Here is a 17,594-nt window from a genome sequence, read left to right on the forward strand (position 1 = left end):
CCTGGAAACTATCGCCCCATAAGCCTGACTAGCTTGGTCATCATGGACCTCATAAATAAAGATATTGGGGACCTACAGACACTGGATCCTACCCAGTTCGGCTTTGTTGAGGGCAGATCCTGCCTCTTAATCCTGGTTGATTTCTTTGAAACAGTCACCAAGGCCATTGACGAGGGGAAGGTGGTCCACACAGCCTACCTGGACCTCGCAAAAGCCTTAGATACAATAGCCCACTCAGGCATTAGAGATAAGCTCACCAGCTTAAATATAAACCCCTATGTCACTAGATGGGTTGCAAACTGGCTCAAGGACAGAACCCACATGGTTAGAATTGCTGGAGCTATGTCAGACTCCAAACCAGTTACAAGTGGCATCCCACAAGGCTCAGTCCTGGGACCTCTCTTGTTCGGTATATATTTCTCGGAGGTACAGGCCAACACGGAAGGACTGTGGCTGACCAAGTTCGCAGATGACTGCAAACTGGGCGCCATAATTGACTCTCCAGCCGACACAAGCATCCTCCAAAAGGGCCTCATAGAAACAGACAACTGGTGCCAGAGCCATGGCCTCAAGCTAAACGCCAAAAAGTGTATAGTCATCCCCTTTGGCAAAAACAAAATGCCCACAAATTACCACATAGGTGGTAATCCATTAAGTACAGAAGAAGTAATTAGGGACCTGGGGACCCAAGTTGATAGCAATCTCTCATTTGACAACCACGTGGCCAAAGTGGTTAGAAAAACATTTTATATAGCCCACCTAATCATGAAGGGATTCACATCTAGATAAGGGGAGGTCATCGTGCCTCTTTACTCATCCCTCATCAGGCCCATAATTGAGTACAATGCCCCTTTGGGATGTACCTTACCAGACACCTGCAGCAACTGGAAAGACCCCAAAAGTACCTCACCAAGAGGATCAAAGGGCTCAAACAGATGCCATATGCTGCCCGGTTAAAGAAACTCCAGCTCTACTCAGTGGCATACTGCCTGCTCAGAGGTGATCTGTGCCTGACGTATAAAGCCATGTCCAACCCGGAATTAATGGACATGCTGCACCTCAGAAAATCCAAATCCCATCGAGCTACGCACTTGAGAGACTTGAACCTCAGCACTGAAATAAATAGGACATGCTGGAGGGACAGATTCATAACCCAGAGGCTCCCTTCACTCTGGAATAAAATCCCAGTCCAGGTTAGGCAGAGTCCCTCACTGACTCTCTTCAAGAGGAATCTTGATGAGTGGATGGGAGATCGTAGGTTTACCCCGGGTATCACTTCTATGTCACTGTTAGACAGAGGCACAGTATACTAACCTCGAAAAAGGGCATAGCAAAATTAATTTAAAATGGGTGGCAAAAGCCAAATACACTCTGGCTAGGCTTATAAATGCCCTAGGGCAGATAGCCTAGTATGAACCTATGAACCTATGAACCTATGTTCTTTGAAGAAGTGTGTTTTTGAAGAACAGAAATAGACCCCTATATCTATATCTGTATCTATATCTATATGTATATCTATATCTATATCTGTCAATCTCTTTCTCTCTCTCTCTCTATATATATATATATATATATATATATATATACATATATAAAATATATATATATATATATATATATATAAGGACTTTCTTCCTTCTGGTTGTGTTTCTGGCTATTTATAGCAAACCATGATGTTTTTTGGTCGGACTCCAAGGATACTTTTGATCTCATAACGGCAAGGATTAGGAAGCTTTTCTTTTCTCCAGTATTGGGAAGTCTCAGACTAGGTACTTACATAAATACAAGGAGTGCGGGTGTGGGGTCTATATTAGAACATCGAATATTTAACAGTTCAAATCACTGAAGGTCAACCTTTAGTGATCAAACTATTAAAACACTGAATGTTCAGAAAAAAAAATAAAAACAACAAAAAAAAAACTAAATGGTGTAGGCAGGGGGCAAGCCCCCCTGTACCCCCCCACGTGGTCGGCTGTGGGCCCCCATACCCCTCGCTACTTAAATATACCAACTCTGAGACCGCACTACATTAAAGTAAATGGAAATATCCCCTTATGGAGATTTCCGTTTACTTGTTCGTTGCTCTGCAGTTTTGCTATTCTCATGTCGACAATGTCAGATTCGACATTGTCAGCTTTCGAGAATGTAATATAGACCCATGACTGTGAAAGGTGCAAACAATTTTTCTGTACATTTTACAAAGTTTCAATGACTTTGGCTTCCCTCATTTACATATTATGGAACTTTAGACAATGAAAGTTTCATTGACTGATTAATGTATAATCATACAGATATAGGCATTTAGGTAGATGGATACATTCAGAGACACACAGACAGATAAACAAACACATGCATGCACAGAAATATAAGCATGTAAAACATAAATAAATAACTGTATGGAAAGGGAATGCATCAACTACAAGCTATAAACAGTAACTGTTTATTTTTAGAACATAAACCAAAATACAGTATTTTCAAATTCAAAATCTATAGTACAGTGTTGTACTTAGCAACATTTCAGGAACTAAACTATCAATATTTTTCCAATGCAGTACTACGTTAAGGAGTTTTTTTCATAATTTTATTAATTTATACACATTTAACATATGACATTTGTAAAAATGGTAGAACTTTTCCCTAAAGTACTTTATGACCTATGATCTTTATAAACTTAATTGTATAGATTTCAGCTATTTATAATGTAATGCAAAAATAAAATGCCATATCTTGATGTATAATGACATATAAGGCACCAGCCCAAAAAAATCTTATGTGGCAAAATAGGTACACATGTTTTTGCATACAAAATTAGTGAAAAAAGTGTGAGACAACTAAACAGAAAAGTGAAATACAGAATTACTAGTTTACTTCTGTACAATGAATTAAATGCAACCAGGGCACTCCTGACAGAGATAAAACATCATGATCTGCATAAATAATTCACAGCAAAAACAATCTTGAGGATTTGGAAGCTTCATCAAATGTAGAAATGTACACTGCTTGCATTTGGTAAACATAATTATTGTTCTGTCCATTTTGCAATTAAGCTTATTTATCAAAGGTATAGGTTCTACTCTGTCAGTCTTAGTCTTCTTTTAACAGCTTGCGTGCATAGACTTCAGTTATATGTACTCTGGTCTGGTTATCATATGCATTTCATGTCCTTCTGTTCTATCTTTAAAAGTCTGCATTCTTTGGTTCCTGATGGGAAAAAACACAGCAAGTCATAAGAAAATAGGGTTAATACAAAACATTTTGAAATATGCTGACTTGTAAGTCTGTGTGAAATCACCAATAGTTCATATAATTTCAACTTAATGATTAATCTTATTCTGAGAAAATGTTCAGACTGTTAACATAATATATATTGATTACATGTGCCAGTCAAAAATATATATAAAAATATAACACCGGCTTTGTTCTAATTTAGTTTTCTGACTGTTTGCATTCTGATCAGTACTGCAGTAGCCTTAGCTACATAGGTTATATCCTGCTAAGGATATAACAGCCAGCCAGCTTCCAATGTTTCAATGACACTTTTCATTCACAAATTAGTCAGCTCAAGCAGTGCTGAAAAAAAGAGAGGACTAGGCAGAAAGCCCTTCAGAGCTGTCCCACCCTTTCCTGCCATAGAAAACCATTCCTCTTTCGGCATTTCAAGGATTGACATTCGGCTAATGCTTTTCATTGCTAGCCAGGTAAGTTCCCTCCAGGCAAAAACTCACCCCTTTTTAATTTTATAAGTAAAAGTAAACTTTCTCTGTAACCTTATTTATTTTATGCTAGTAAAAAGTGTTTTTATAGACTGTCACATGACTTTCAGTAACTTTTAAACAGGAACATTAGTCTTAAGCGTATAATGTGTTTTTCATTGTGTTTTTGTTGAAAATAAATGACTTTTTTACTACTTATCTGTTTTACCAACTACAGCTGTCAGGCTTCTCTGGGAATTAAGTAACTTATTATAAGTGGCAACCCTCTTTTTGAAATGTGCTTATGATTCAGCTGAAGCCACTTCCAGAGCTGCAGCCACTGGAACTGTTATGAGGAGGTTTGCCTGCATGAATATGTTTGAGCTAAAATTTTGAATCTTCCTTTAGACACAGAGGTAGTATTTGGATCATCTGCTACATATGGTTGACAGACCAAGATACTTTGCCAGAGATGGCCTGCACCTGTCGCCCCTGGGATTCCGGATACTGGCTAAGGCTCTTGCCACCCCTATAGTGCCTTTTTAGGCAAGGTTCAAATGACAAATTCACCACCGTAAGAGGAACAGGCAAGCAAAAATGGAGGGTAATGTTACTCAATGCTAGAAGTCTAAATCTCAAAATGCACTCACTCAAGGCACTCCTTAAAATGGAAAACATCAAATCTGTGCAGTGACTGAGACCTGGTTCAAGGCTCTAGGGAGCACCCCTGCATTACCAGGCTATAACTCATACCACACTTTTCGGCCATCTAACCTGGACCAGAAGACCAAAGGTGGAGGTGTGTCCATATTCATTAAGGATAGCCACACCTCCAGGCTAGTTGCACAGCATAATGCATCCGGGTTATCCAAGTGCAACTAACTCTCGGCAAAACTGCAATCCAAATTGTAGCTTGCTACAGATCCCTCACCATGTCCCAGGATTTCCACTCCTCTTTTTTTGATATACTGGAAAATATTAGAGTTCAACCAAACACCCTAATAATGGGTGATTTCAAATACCCCACCATTAACTGGGAAAACTACTCATGTACCAACTCCTTCACTCAACGCTTTCTGGAATTCATAAATTCCAATTCCCTGGATCAACTTATCCACATCCCCATCAGGGGCAACAGTATCCCAGACCTAGTCATTACCAACATGAGTGACCGGTGTTCCACACCTGAAGTCAACTCCTCATTGGTCAAATCCAACCATAAGCTAATCACCCTAGATAGCCACATCCCACCCCCACCCACCATTAAGGAAACCATGGTAAAAAATTTCTACAAAGCCAACTTCATGCTTCTTAAGACAGAAGTGGCGAACTTCATGACACCCATGCAGATGGACAATACAGTTTCGACTGCTGAATCCTACACAAATGCACTCTATAAGCACTTACATGAGTGCATGGATTGTGCTATCCCAAACAGAACCAAGATGCTATCCTCCAAAAAAAGGAAGCCAATCTGGTTGTCCCCTTCCATAAAGAAACTGTACAACAGAAGGAAGAAACTGTTGTAAAAGAGCAAAATCTCATGAGTGGAGGAGCTCCCTGGTCAGCCTCAGTAAGAAGCTGAGATCCCTTATAAGATCCTCCAAAGCTAGCTACGAAAACAAAATCACCACTGATTATAAGGGCAACCACAAAGCATTCTATAGCTATGTCATGAATCTCAATGGCAACACCCAGATCTGTCTGAGTTACAACACAACAGCACCAACTGATATTGCCAACATCCTGGCAGATAGGTTCAGTGCTAACTTTACCCCTCTCTCACCCCTAAAGTGCCCATATCTATACAGGAAGAATGAAGAGTCCCTGTAATCACATTTATGCAGGTAAAAGCTGCACTCTCTAAAACCAAAAACAGAGCATCCATGGGACTGGACAACATCCCAGGCTGCATTTTACATGAACTTCATAACGAACTGGGTCCCCACCTAAGCACCATGTTCAATCATAGTCTCATGTCAGGCTTTGTTCCCACTGAATGGCGCACAGCAACAGTTATTCCACTCCATAAAGGGTGAGCCACCACTGATCCTGGGAACTATCACCCTATTAGCCTAATGAGCCTGGTCTGCAAGGCCATGGAATGGATCATCATGGAACTCATAAACAAAGATATTGGTAACCGCCAAACTCTGGACCCCACCCAGTTCAGGTTTGTGAAAGGCAGATCATGCCTTCTGAACCTGATCGACTTCTCTGAGGCAGTCACCAAAGCCGTAGACGAGGGTAAGATGGTTCACACAGCCTATCTTGACCTTGCCAAAGCTTTCAATACCATTCCCCATTTTGGAATTATAGCAAAACTCACTAAACTAGGTATAAATATCTATGTCACAAGATGGGTGCCAACTGGCTCATTGACAGAACCCACACTGTAAAGGTTGCAGGCTCCAAATCTGACTTCAAACCAGTGACAAGTGGAGTACCACAGGATTCAGTCCTGGGACCTCTCCTGTTTGGTATTTACTTCCCTGACATACAGGCTAACACAGAAGGCCTCTGGCTAATGAAGTTCACAAATGACTGCAAACTAGGAGCCATAGTCGTGTCCCCAAATGATGTGGACTTCCTACAGAAGGGCCTCACTGAGACAGATGCCTGGTGTCAGAGGCATGGCCTTAAGCTCAATGCCAAACAGTGCATTCTCATCCCCTTTGGTAAAAACTCTGTACTCATGAACTACCACATAAACGGCAGTCTACTTAATGCCAAATGTGTGATAAGAGACTTTGGGACCCAAGTGGACAGTAGTCTCTCCTTTGATAATCACATCACCACAGTAGTTAGGAAATCCTTGTATGTGGCACACCTCATCACAAAAGGGTTCTCATCCAGGAAAAAAGAGATAATTGTTCCCCTCTACTTGGCATTCATTAAGCACATTATAGAGTACAATGCCCCTTTTAGAATGTACCTCACAAGACATCTGCAGCAGCTGGAAAGGCCACAGAAGTACCTCACAAAGAGAATTACTGGCCTCAACCAGATGCCCTACACTGACCGTCTCAAAAAACTCCAGCTTTAGTCTGTAGCATATCACCTACTCAAAGGAGATCTCTGCCTAACATATAAAGTTATGTTAAACCCAGAGCTGTTGAACATGCTACACCTAAAGAAACCCCAATCCCTCCGAGCTACACACTCTAGGGACATAACCCTTGTCACTACAATAAACAGGACATGCTGGAGGGATAGATTCCTGTCCCAGAGACTTCCTATTCACTGGAACAAGCTACCTATCTATGTCAAGCAAAGTTCCTCATTAGCACTCTTCAAGAAAAATCTTGATGAGTGGATGAGAAATAGGAACTACACCACGGGGATCACTTCTGTGTTTCTGCTCGACAGGGGCACAGGAAAATAACTTTCTTGGGTGGCGTAAGCCAGAGAACCTTGTTGGCTAGGTTTACTTAGGCCCTTGGGTTGATAGCCTAGCACCTACTATGAACCTATAAACCTATATCTCCTTAGGAAGTAAGACGAGAGAAACAAGCTGATTTGGGGGACTTCTCAAATTTTTCATCCTTCCTTCTCCAGGTTTCTCAAGAGGTTTAATGCTGCATCTGCAACATTTTACAAAAAGTAAAATAGGTACAGCAGACTTTAAAAACAATGGCATGGAGGTGTCAAAAAGAATGGAGGTACTCCCCCAAGAATAAAGGACAGTCTAACACCTTCAAAATCCTTCCCACCCTGACAGATCTTTAATTCTTCCCAAACATTTCATCTTCATTTCTCTCTTTAGCAGCAAAGAGTTTTAGACACATGATTCTGAAAGTTATACATCATGGATACAGACAGCAGTTGGAATCTCTCTGTCTACCTTCCTAGGGAATTCTCCACATATAGAAGATCAAATGCTTCATTTACTTCCTATTATTCAGCGTCTACTTTTTAAGGGGCTATAGAAATAGTCCCTTCCCCTCAGAAAGGTGAAAGTTTTCATACAAAACTGTTTCTGGTGGGGCAGAGCCTAGATGGCCAGCTAAGCACAACAGTTCTTCTGAGCTCTATAAAATTAATATAATAGACAGGAATTAGACAAATATATATATATATATATATATATATATATATATATATATATATATATATATATATATATACCTAAATTTTATAAAATATAGTTACTAATAGTCTAAACATTAACTTTACAAATTTTGAAGTTTTTAATCCAAACAATTCCTGTCAAATTGTTTGAGACTAAACGTGAAGAAAAATAAACTCCAAGTCTTCACAATCTGATGCTGCACTGAGGAAAGAACTACAGCTGGTGTCTTCCACTCTACAGTCACTGTCACTAAAGATAGATGACTTCCAACAAAAGCTGGAGAAATTAAGTGAGAACAATTTTAAACAAATTGCAGTTTTTAGAGACCTTTTTCAATACCTTTAAAATAAAATAATGGACATGGAGACTGCCATAACTGACACAGATGGAAGATTAAAGGAGGATAAACTGCACACAGACTTTCTTCTCAAACAAAACACATGACTAATGAATAAAATTGATGACCATGAAAATCATGAGAGAAGATGCAATATTTGAATTTTCAGAGTACCAGAGAAAACAGAAAGTGAGAACATGATTTTATTTTTGAATAATTGGATTTCCAGAATTATAGACTTTCAAGCAACACCAAGATCTATTGTAAAATTCCTGCCTTATCTTGATAAGGAACTAATGTTAAAATCAGCTTGGAGGAAAGCCCAATTAAAATGTAGCCAACACCCCAGCAGATTTGACAATGACTACTCTGCAAGAATTCCTTGTTGCCACTGACTAAACATCCGAAACAAAACAACATCAGAGTCCAAATATATTATCCAGGAAAAATCAAAATGCCCTTTCTTGTGGTACAAGAATCTTTAATAAGCTGGATGAAGCTATCTCCTTTATAACAAACAGTATCCTAATGACCATCCCAGAAAGTCTGACAAAAATACATGGAATGATGTCAAAAAGAAGGAACAAAAACTGAGACTTCAGCTACCACAACATATTCATCTCTCAAAGAATCAACCGGTAAATAAATAATCAAATCTTGTTCTTTTTTGTGATTAATGCCTCTTAATTCATACTTACTGCATCATTATGGTAATTAATCCTGTTTAAATATCATTTAACACAGACAGCAAATAGTTAACTTGCAGCCATAATATTAAGGAATTGCTTAAAAAAAGTTTAATCGCACTGCATACTGAGATAATTTATAACCAAAAAGAAAACAAAAACAAAACTGAGTTGATTTCCAAAAATGGCACTGTAAGTAAATCTAATATGTCCACGAAATCCAAAACGAACTTTGGTACACTAAAACCAAGAAACGAAGTGAAGTACCAAACTGCCAGAGCCACGGATGTCAAAACCAAAGTTTTTAATGTTAAATCCACAAGTGAACACAGAAATCAATCCCAAACACATAAACGCTTGATTACAAAAATGCGTTTTCGTCTTGTACAAACTGACTTCTTCAGATACCCTCCACAATTTTTAAAATTCACTTTTCATGTTTCAACAGACAAATTACAATTTTTGGATGTGGAAATCTATAAAAGAAATGATAGACTTGAATCTAAAATATACAGGAAATCTACTTTCTGCAATTCATTTCTACATTTTAAAAGTGCGCATACTTATTATTGTAAAAAGAATATTGTAAAAGGACAGTTTGTCCGAGGTAGCCGTATGACTACCCTAGACTCTGATTTTAAAGAAGAGTGCAATTTATTAAATAAAATGTTTTTGGAAAGAGGTTACCCCCAGGACTTTATCAATAAAATATATGAAGAAGTTATGATAGGGAGAGGAAGCACATTTAAACCTATCCTAGGTAAAAGAGACTCAAATAAAAATATAGGTGGTTTAAAAGCAATAGATACAAATAAATCCATTTCCAAAGACATAGATTATGGGCATGCCTTAATTCTTGAATACAATGCTTTTAATAAAATTGTTACTAAACAAGTTATTGAAAGAGAATGGAATAAGTTCATTAGTTTAACTGATTTGGACCAGGAAAAACTAAACAATAATGTTAAAGTAGTATATAAAAATTCTCAATCCTTTAAAAATATGTTGGAATACAAAAGTTCCATGACATCTAATAGAATTAGGAAAGGTACCTATAAATGTGGACACTGTAGCCATTGTGGTAATTTAATAGATAAGGAAAAAATCTTTTTGGAATGCAGGCAGAAATAGATAACTAGTACAGACTATTATAATTGTGAAACTAAAGGCGTGGTTTATTTAGGATTATGCTTAGAATGCAATGCTTTTTACGTAGGTAAAACTGAAAGAGTTTTAAAGAGAAGGATATATGAACATAAATATGAGATTTCCATAAAAAAAGAAACTAATGCATTGTATAAACACACCCTAGTTTGTCACAATGCTAAATTTCAGTTCATGGTGTTAGAACAGGTTAAGAAGGATGTGAGGGGCGGACCATGGGAAGAAAGACTGGAGTTCAGGGAGTTATGGTGGCAAATCTCCCTTGATGCAACCAATCCGCCTGGTCTAAATGATTTTATTTCCATTATGCCACTTTTAAAGTTAAGAGCAGGAAAAATATGAACATTTTTTGTGTTTTAGTGTATTTATTGTTTTAACCAGTAGATGGCAGGCTAATACTATATAAATGATATACAAATGATTCATAATACTTAAAACTGATTTTCATAGTTTTTACAACTGTTTTTTTATAATTATTTTCATAATTATTTTTAAGATATTTATATATTTTATTAAAGTACTGTTTGTGAATCAGGTCTTCATAATAGTTATAATAAACACCAACGAATTATAAGAGAAATGATTTTTAGAATACATGGGCAAGAGGCAATGGTAATTATATAATTATATAATTATATAATTAACTTCTTAATTAAGATTGCATTGATTGGGTAATTGTTTTTTAAGTAATGTATATAAAGGTTGATTTATTTTATGGAGGGTATCTGAAGAAGTCAGTTTGTACAAGATGGAAACGCATTTTTGTAATCAAGCGTTTATGTGTTTGGGATTGATTTCTGTGTTCACTTGTGGATTTAACATTAAAAACTTTGGTTTTGACATCCGTGGCTCTGGCAGTTTGGTACTTCACTTCGTTTCTAAATCTAATATGTGCAGCTGTTTCTTTAAGTGAGTTGGGGGGGAGGGCTTCATGCTGCATACATGTATAAATGTTTATTAAAATACTAATGCAGCTTGTTTAACCAACTACATAATATAAAGTGTCACAATAACTTAATTCCATTAGAATATATGTGTTTATTTAACCTTAAATGCTCAATTTAATGTTTTATTAATGTTAGAGTACCTGTTAGACTGTGTAAAACTGGGAAACATCCACTAGTAAATATGACACCATTTTTTGGGCTTTATTTTTCCCTCTTTTACCTCAATAAGTCATTTTTTACTGAAAGAATGCTGTTTAAATTTGAGGTGAAGCTTTATTTTACCTTGAGGTTACCCTCAAGCTGTTTTTAAACTACCTTGTCTTCCCTAAGGCTTCTGGAAGCTGTTGGTCCATTCTGCTATGTTGCACCCTACAGGAAGTGTAGGGAACAGTATTGGAGATGCACCCCTAGCTTCAAACTTTCTAATTAAAGCTGAAAACACTCGGACTGCTGCATTTAAGTAAGTTAGATTCTTTTATTTATATTAAAAGTTACTATTTTCAAGCTGATGTTTAGAAATTGGAAAATAATAGTTTAATATGAGTACTAATTTAAATTAAAGCTGACAGAAACAAGTACAAGCCTGAATCAGTCCAGACTTAGAAACACACACACACACACACATATATATATATATATATATATATATATATATATATATATATATATATACATACACACACACACACACACACACACACACACACACACACACACACACACACACACACACACACACACAAACACACACACACAATTTAATGTCTGTAGTAGTGTTTCCTGATTATGCAATACTTGAAGACAACAAACTGTGCAAGCTTTTGAGAACATTTTGTTATAACTGTATTCTCAAGCTTCAACTCCAAGGAATTTCTATTAGACTGACGAAAAGTACAGAGTATTTGTACAACAGAACCTGGTTAACAGCTTTTTCATATTGCTGCATAAGACCTAGAGGGTTTATGTTAGAAAAATATGTATTAATGTATATGTTTAGTGCTTATTAGAAGCTAAAAGGGTTAACACATTTCATTCTATTTTATGTACAGCTTAATTTTGTATGGGATTATAAGATGCTTTTCAGATTGCAGTATGCTTTCTGAAATTGCAAGATGCTCTCTGACCTAGTATTTGCTAGCACAGCAAAATTCATGCTTATGCCTTTTTGGAAATGTACTGGGAAGCAAGTGATTATCTGCTAGGTCAGGAAAATGAATGAATAGTGAATGAATAGAACAATACTGTTTTCTATAATGTGATTGAATGTGAACAATCAGCCCTGTTCGTGTTATGAGAACATGCACAGCTGCGGAAAAGAAGAGATACATCAGACAAAAGACTGCTTGAAGAAATGAACTGTAATCTGTACTTGCTTTGTGCTTGAATTAGCCATAGTCCCTTGAATGGTAACATTGCCTAGTAAAAGTTGTATCTGACTGGTGGTCGTCAAGGCCACGTTGTTTTTCTTAGGAAGTTTTTTGTAAACTTGATATGTCAGCAGAAAATCATGGACAAACATCTGCTGAGAAATAATATTGAAAGAACTTGTGATTTGTTATGTCAGCATAGTAGGCAGTACCTTATAGGAAATGTATAAAACTACTCTCACTTCCTGATTTTAGTCAGACAAACTCTGTATTAGCACGTTTTTGTCTCCTTGCTGCAAGATTAAAGTGCCTTAACCTGAACCTGCTGTGTGTTGATCATTTTGAAGTTATTTTTCCTTTGACAGATTGGTCCTTTGGACCAGAACTCTCTCTCTTGGCCTCAGGTCAGATGGGCCAGGTGGCATGAAACCATACGGGGAAGAGACCACATCGGTTCTTCTGCTTTGAAAGACCTCAGACTAAATTGTCATTCAAAAGAGGCCAGCCTCTTTTCTGATCTGCGACTGGAGGACGAGTCGGTAACGAACCAGAGAGGATCAATCACGGAGGCTCAGGTAAGGTGAAATTTACCTTTTTTTCTGTTTTAGATCAGGGACTTGATTGAAAATATCTGTCAGGAGATTTGTATTGCACAAGTCAGGGACAGAAAGATTGCAGTCTTGTCATAGATCAGGGAAACAGAATAGGTAAGACAGTTATTCTAGATAAACTGTGAAATAGAAAATCGTGGTACTACATGAGAATAAGAAGGGTTATGTAACATTTTTTAACAATCAGAACAATATGGGTAATAAGTGCACAAAAAGTTCCCAAAACCCACCGCTAACCGAAGATGCAAAATATATGCAATCACAGCATGCCGACAATATTAAATACTATACAAAATGGGTTAATAAATATGAATTTGATGGCAAATTAGAAAAATCCTCACTTATTAAACTTGTCAAACAGCTTAAAGCTGACGCAAAAGGTCAGGTAAAAAAGCAATGCCAATTAGGGATTCCTCAGGCACATAGGTGGATTGAGGAAGCAAACCATAGGGAGCAAAAAAGTAATAATTCAAAAGCTATGTTTCTAGATAAAGAAGACAATAATTTGGTAATAGCATCAGCCCCCCCACCCCCACTGGAATATGAAGCAAGTGGACAAGCTGGTCCACCTCCACTATACCCGGCTGTCACCGCAAAGCCAGGACCATATGTTAGAGATCCCATCAAGACCAGGTCTCGAACACGTAACTTAAGAGGAGATATTGAGTTATATGAAATAAATAAAAATTCACGAGCTATGAGTGAAGAAGAGATATGCCCACTCATAGAAGTACCAAATCTGCAGGCAGGACAGGCAGGACAGGACCCAACTCTTCTAGTATATAGACCGTGGACACCGGAAGACATCCAGAAAGCCACAGAGGGAATTCCCCATCCAAAAGTTAATTTTAGAAAATTCTTAGAAGACTTACAGGGCATGAGGTTAAGTTATCATTTGAATGGAGAGGAAGTAGAAAAAGTAGTCAGACAGATCGTAGGTCCAGATTGGCACATGATCAGTGGCAACTGGAATCCCCATGATGCAGAACATAAGCCACTCCCACATAGCAATGCAGAACTGGATAACAGAGAGAAAGGTCTAACAGACCGAATCTCTGAGAAATGGAAGCCTAGGGCAGACTGGACTTGCATTAATCAATGCATCCAACAAGAAGGTGAAACTGTTGACAGATATTATGCTAGATTATTAGAGTGTTTTAATAACCATTGTGGAATGCAGGTACCTGAAGATCAAACACATGATTCCCCATATGAGCAGCAACTAAAGAATGCATTTTTGAAAGGCAGCATTTTGCCTATAAGCAGCTTTATTACAAAGCACATGGTAGACCATTGTACAAGTAGATTACAGTCACTACTTGAATATGCTAGGCATGCCGAAAGGCATTTTAACAGCAAAAAGAAAAAGAAAGCCCAAGTATTTGCGGTAGAAGATGGAGCAGAAGTCTATGTAGTACAGTCCGGAAAAAAGGGCAAGAAAAATGCCCAGGGTAACAAACAATCTGATAAACGATCAGAAGAGTTTGAAGAAAGAAAGAAAAGGGGTGAATGTTTTAAGTGTGGGAAAAAGGGACATTTAGCAAGGGATTGCAGGCAAAACAAGAAGGTAGCCATGGAAGATAAGGAGGGTGAGGACTGACTATATGATAGTCAAAAATCACTAGAATGGAATAACCAAGAAAAAACAAATGCAAATGTGATAGAGGGAGTAGAGAATGTGATAGAAGAAACAGAGGAAGTGCAAGAAATCACTTTTGGTGAAGAAAGTGAAATTTTAGACTTGGCATTATTGAGCCTGGAACTCTATTTAGCAGACACAAAACCGGAAGTTACACTTCTGGTAGAGGGGAGGGAAGTTAAATTCCTGTGTGACTCAGGGGCTTCACGGACCCTGATACATCCTTCCAAACTACCAGAAAATTCAGAATCACTTGATTACATATTAGTGAAAGCAGCTAATGGACAGCTGTATCGGGAGCCACTCTCCCACAACATAGCAATAACTGACCCTGTTTCAGGGATGACCCAGAAAAGCAAAATTGTTGTTTCTGCAAAATGCCCAGTGAACCTTTTGGGCAGAGATCTTATGCAGATATTTGGCATAGCAGTAGTACCGACTATGCAGGGTATGGAAGCACAGCGACAAATGGATACTTTTGTGGTGCGACTGGAGGGTGAAACATTTTATTGGTACAGCCAGGACTTAGTTAAGACTGGTCCAGGGGCAGTAACCGAAGAACTGATGAACGTAGGCATCAGTAAGTCCCCCTCCCTTAATACTGATAAACAGCATTTGTTACACTGTACTCTGTATTATTGTAGCACACCAGGACCTGATAAGGAATATGAGCAAGAACTGTTTAAAAACCATGCAAACAGATTAGTATTACGTAATCTGTACTGGGACACAGAAGGGAACAGTGTAGTCAGCTGTTCATTGCCCCAGGAATTCTTTGCACTCTATAAATCTAATCGATTACCACATGTTAGTTTAACCAAAGGCAAGAATGTGAAATGGGCAGATCTTGGAGGAAAAGTCACAAAGTGGGAAAAACAAACAGAGTTAGAATTGTCAGAACAGGGAATACAAAAACAGAAGTTAAATTGGATAACATGACACACCCAGCTGTACACTTGCAGTCTAGCGAGGACAGCTGATTAGCATTCTTACTAGAAGAGGAAGAAAAAGCTTTACGAAGCATACCAGAAACTCTCTGGTTAACAGGGAAATCAGACGTAGGATTAATCCGTACAGCAGGACCAGTTACTATTATGCCAAAATCAGCATTCAGACCTCAAAAGAGACAGTATCCCTTAAGAAAGGATGCAGAAGTAGGAATCAAACCTATAATAGCAGCCTTACTTAAGGAAGGAGTGCTGATAGAATCTCCCAGTTCACCATGTAATACACCCTTATTTCCTGTTAGGAAAGCAAATGGAGAATGGTGTATGGTCCAAGACTTACAAGCCGTAAATGATGCAGTAATACCTAGTGCACCTACGGTGCCAGATCCACACACTCTATTGAATGATTTGAGGCCTCAACAGAAGTATTTTTCTGTAGTAGATATTAGCAATGTGTTTTTTTTTCAATATCGATACACCCTGACCGCCAACATTGGTTTGCATTAACATTTCAGGGAAAAAGGTATACATACACGCGACTACCACAGGGGTATTGTGAAAGTCCAACAATATTTGCACAAGAGATGGCAAACAACTTGGCAGGATTTAGCCCACAAAGAAGCAGCCAAATTTTACTTTATGTAGACGACATCCTGCTGGCAGCCCCCACCCAGCAAGAATGTAGAGAAGATACCATAGCATTACTACAATTTTTAGCCACTCAAGGACATAAAGTAAACAAAAACAAATTGCAGCTTTGGAAAATCAGGTTAAATACCTGGGATATGTAATATCCAGAGAAGGCAGAACATTAGATGAAGATAGGAAAATAACAATTTTGCAAGCACCCAAACCAACTACCAAGAAGGAAATGATGTCCTTCCCGGGCACGACTAATTTCTGTTGGAGTTGGATTCCAAACTATGCCTTGGAGTCTGCTCAACTGACCAACTTGATATACAAAAAGCCTATGGCAGCACAAGATTTATTACAATGGACACCAGAAGCAGAATCAGCTTTCTGCAAATTAAAACAACTGATAGCATCATCATTAGTTTTAGGATTACCAAACTATCATAAACGTTTTTTCCAAACTGTAGATTGTAAACAAGGTTATATGACATCAGTGTTAACACAGCAGCATGGGGATAAACAATGTCCCATAGCTTATTATTCATCACAACTGGACCCAGTGGCATGATCCTTGCCCCACTGTGTACAAGCAGTAGTTGCAGCTGCAATGGCAGTACAGGCTCCAGCCTCAGTAGTGTTGTTCCACCCTCTCACATTGAGAGTGCCTCATGCAGTCGCAATTATTTTACTGCAAGAAAAAGTAGCACATATTTCTCCTGCTAGACATCTTTCTTGTATGACCATACCCCTGAGCCAGCCTCACATGACAATTGAACGATGTACAACTTTAAACCCATCTACCTTGCTCCCGACCCCAGCGGATGGCACACCGCACAGCTGCCTGCAGGAAATTGAGCAAAAGACACTGCCTAGAAAAGATCTAACAGATGTTCCCTTGGATGATGCCGAGGTGACATATTACGTGGATGGTTCATGCAGAAGGAGTCCTACAGGACAATATCTAGTAGGGTATGCAGTAGTTTCTGATACTGAGATTTTAGAAGCAAAGTCTTTACCACACAATTTATCTGCACAAGCAGCAGAATTGATTGCTTTGACAAGGGCATGTACCTTGGCAAAGGGTAAATGTGTGAACATTTTTACTGACAGCCAGTACGCTTTTTCTACTGTATATGTTTTTGCGCAGCAGTGGAAAAATAGAGGAATGATAACATCTACTGGTAAACCGATTAATCATGCGCAATTTATTCTAGATTTGTTAGAATCTATTCAGTTACCTCAGAAAGTAGCTATTTGTAAATGCGTAGCTCATACCAAGCAACAGGATAGGATTTCAAAAGGTAATGCGAGAGCTGATATAGCTGCAAAACAGGCAGCTTCAGTTTCAGAAATATGTCTTTTGAGTGAGGAATTACAACCCTCTGAGATTTTAGATTTAGAAATGCTAAAAACAATGCAGATACTTACTACAAATGTAGAAAAACAGAAATGGATAAAACGAGGAGCAATTCTTGAGAAAGGGCTGTACATCTCCAAAG

The 17,594-nt window shown here is 38.2% G+C and overlaps 1 protein-coding gene across 1 annotated transcript in view; it reads right to left on the reverse strand.

Moving 5' to 3' along the window:
* Nucleotides 1–2,417: 2,417 nt before the first annotated feature.
* NPSR1 (neuropeptide S receptor 1) overlaps nt 2,418–17,594 on the reverse strand; it is a 1,074,098-nt gene continuing 1,058,921 nt past the window's right edge. The window contains exon 7 of the mRNA XM_044065077.1: nt 2,418–3,201. Coding sequence (XP_043921012.1) covers nt 3,123–3,201 — 79 coding nt within the window. The 3' untranslated portion in view covers nt 2,418–3,122. The remainder of the gene's footprint in view (nt 3,202–17,594) is intronic.

The sequence above is a fragment of the Protopterus annectens genome, chromosome 3.part0 (genome assembly GCF_019279795.1).
Source record: "Protopterus annectens isolate FY-2018-M chromosome 3.part0, PAN1.0, whole genome shotgun sequence".
NCBI classification, from domain to species: Eukaryota; Metazoa; Chordata; order Ceratodontiformes; family Protopteridae; genus Protopterus; species Protopterus annectens.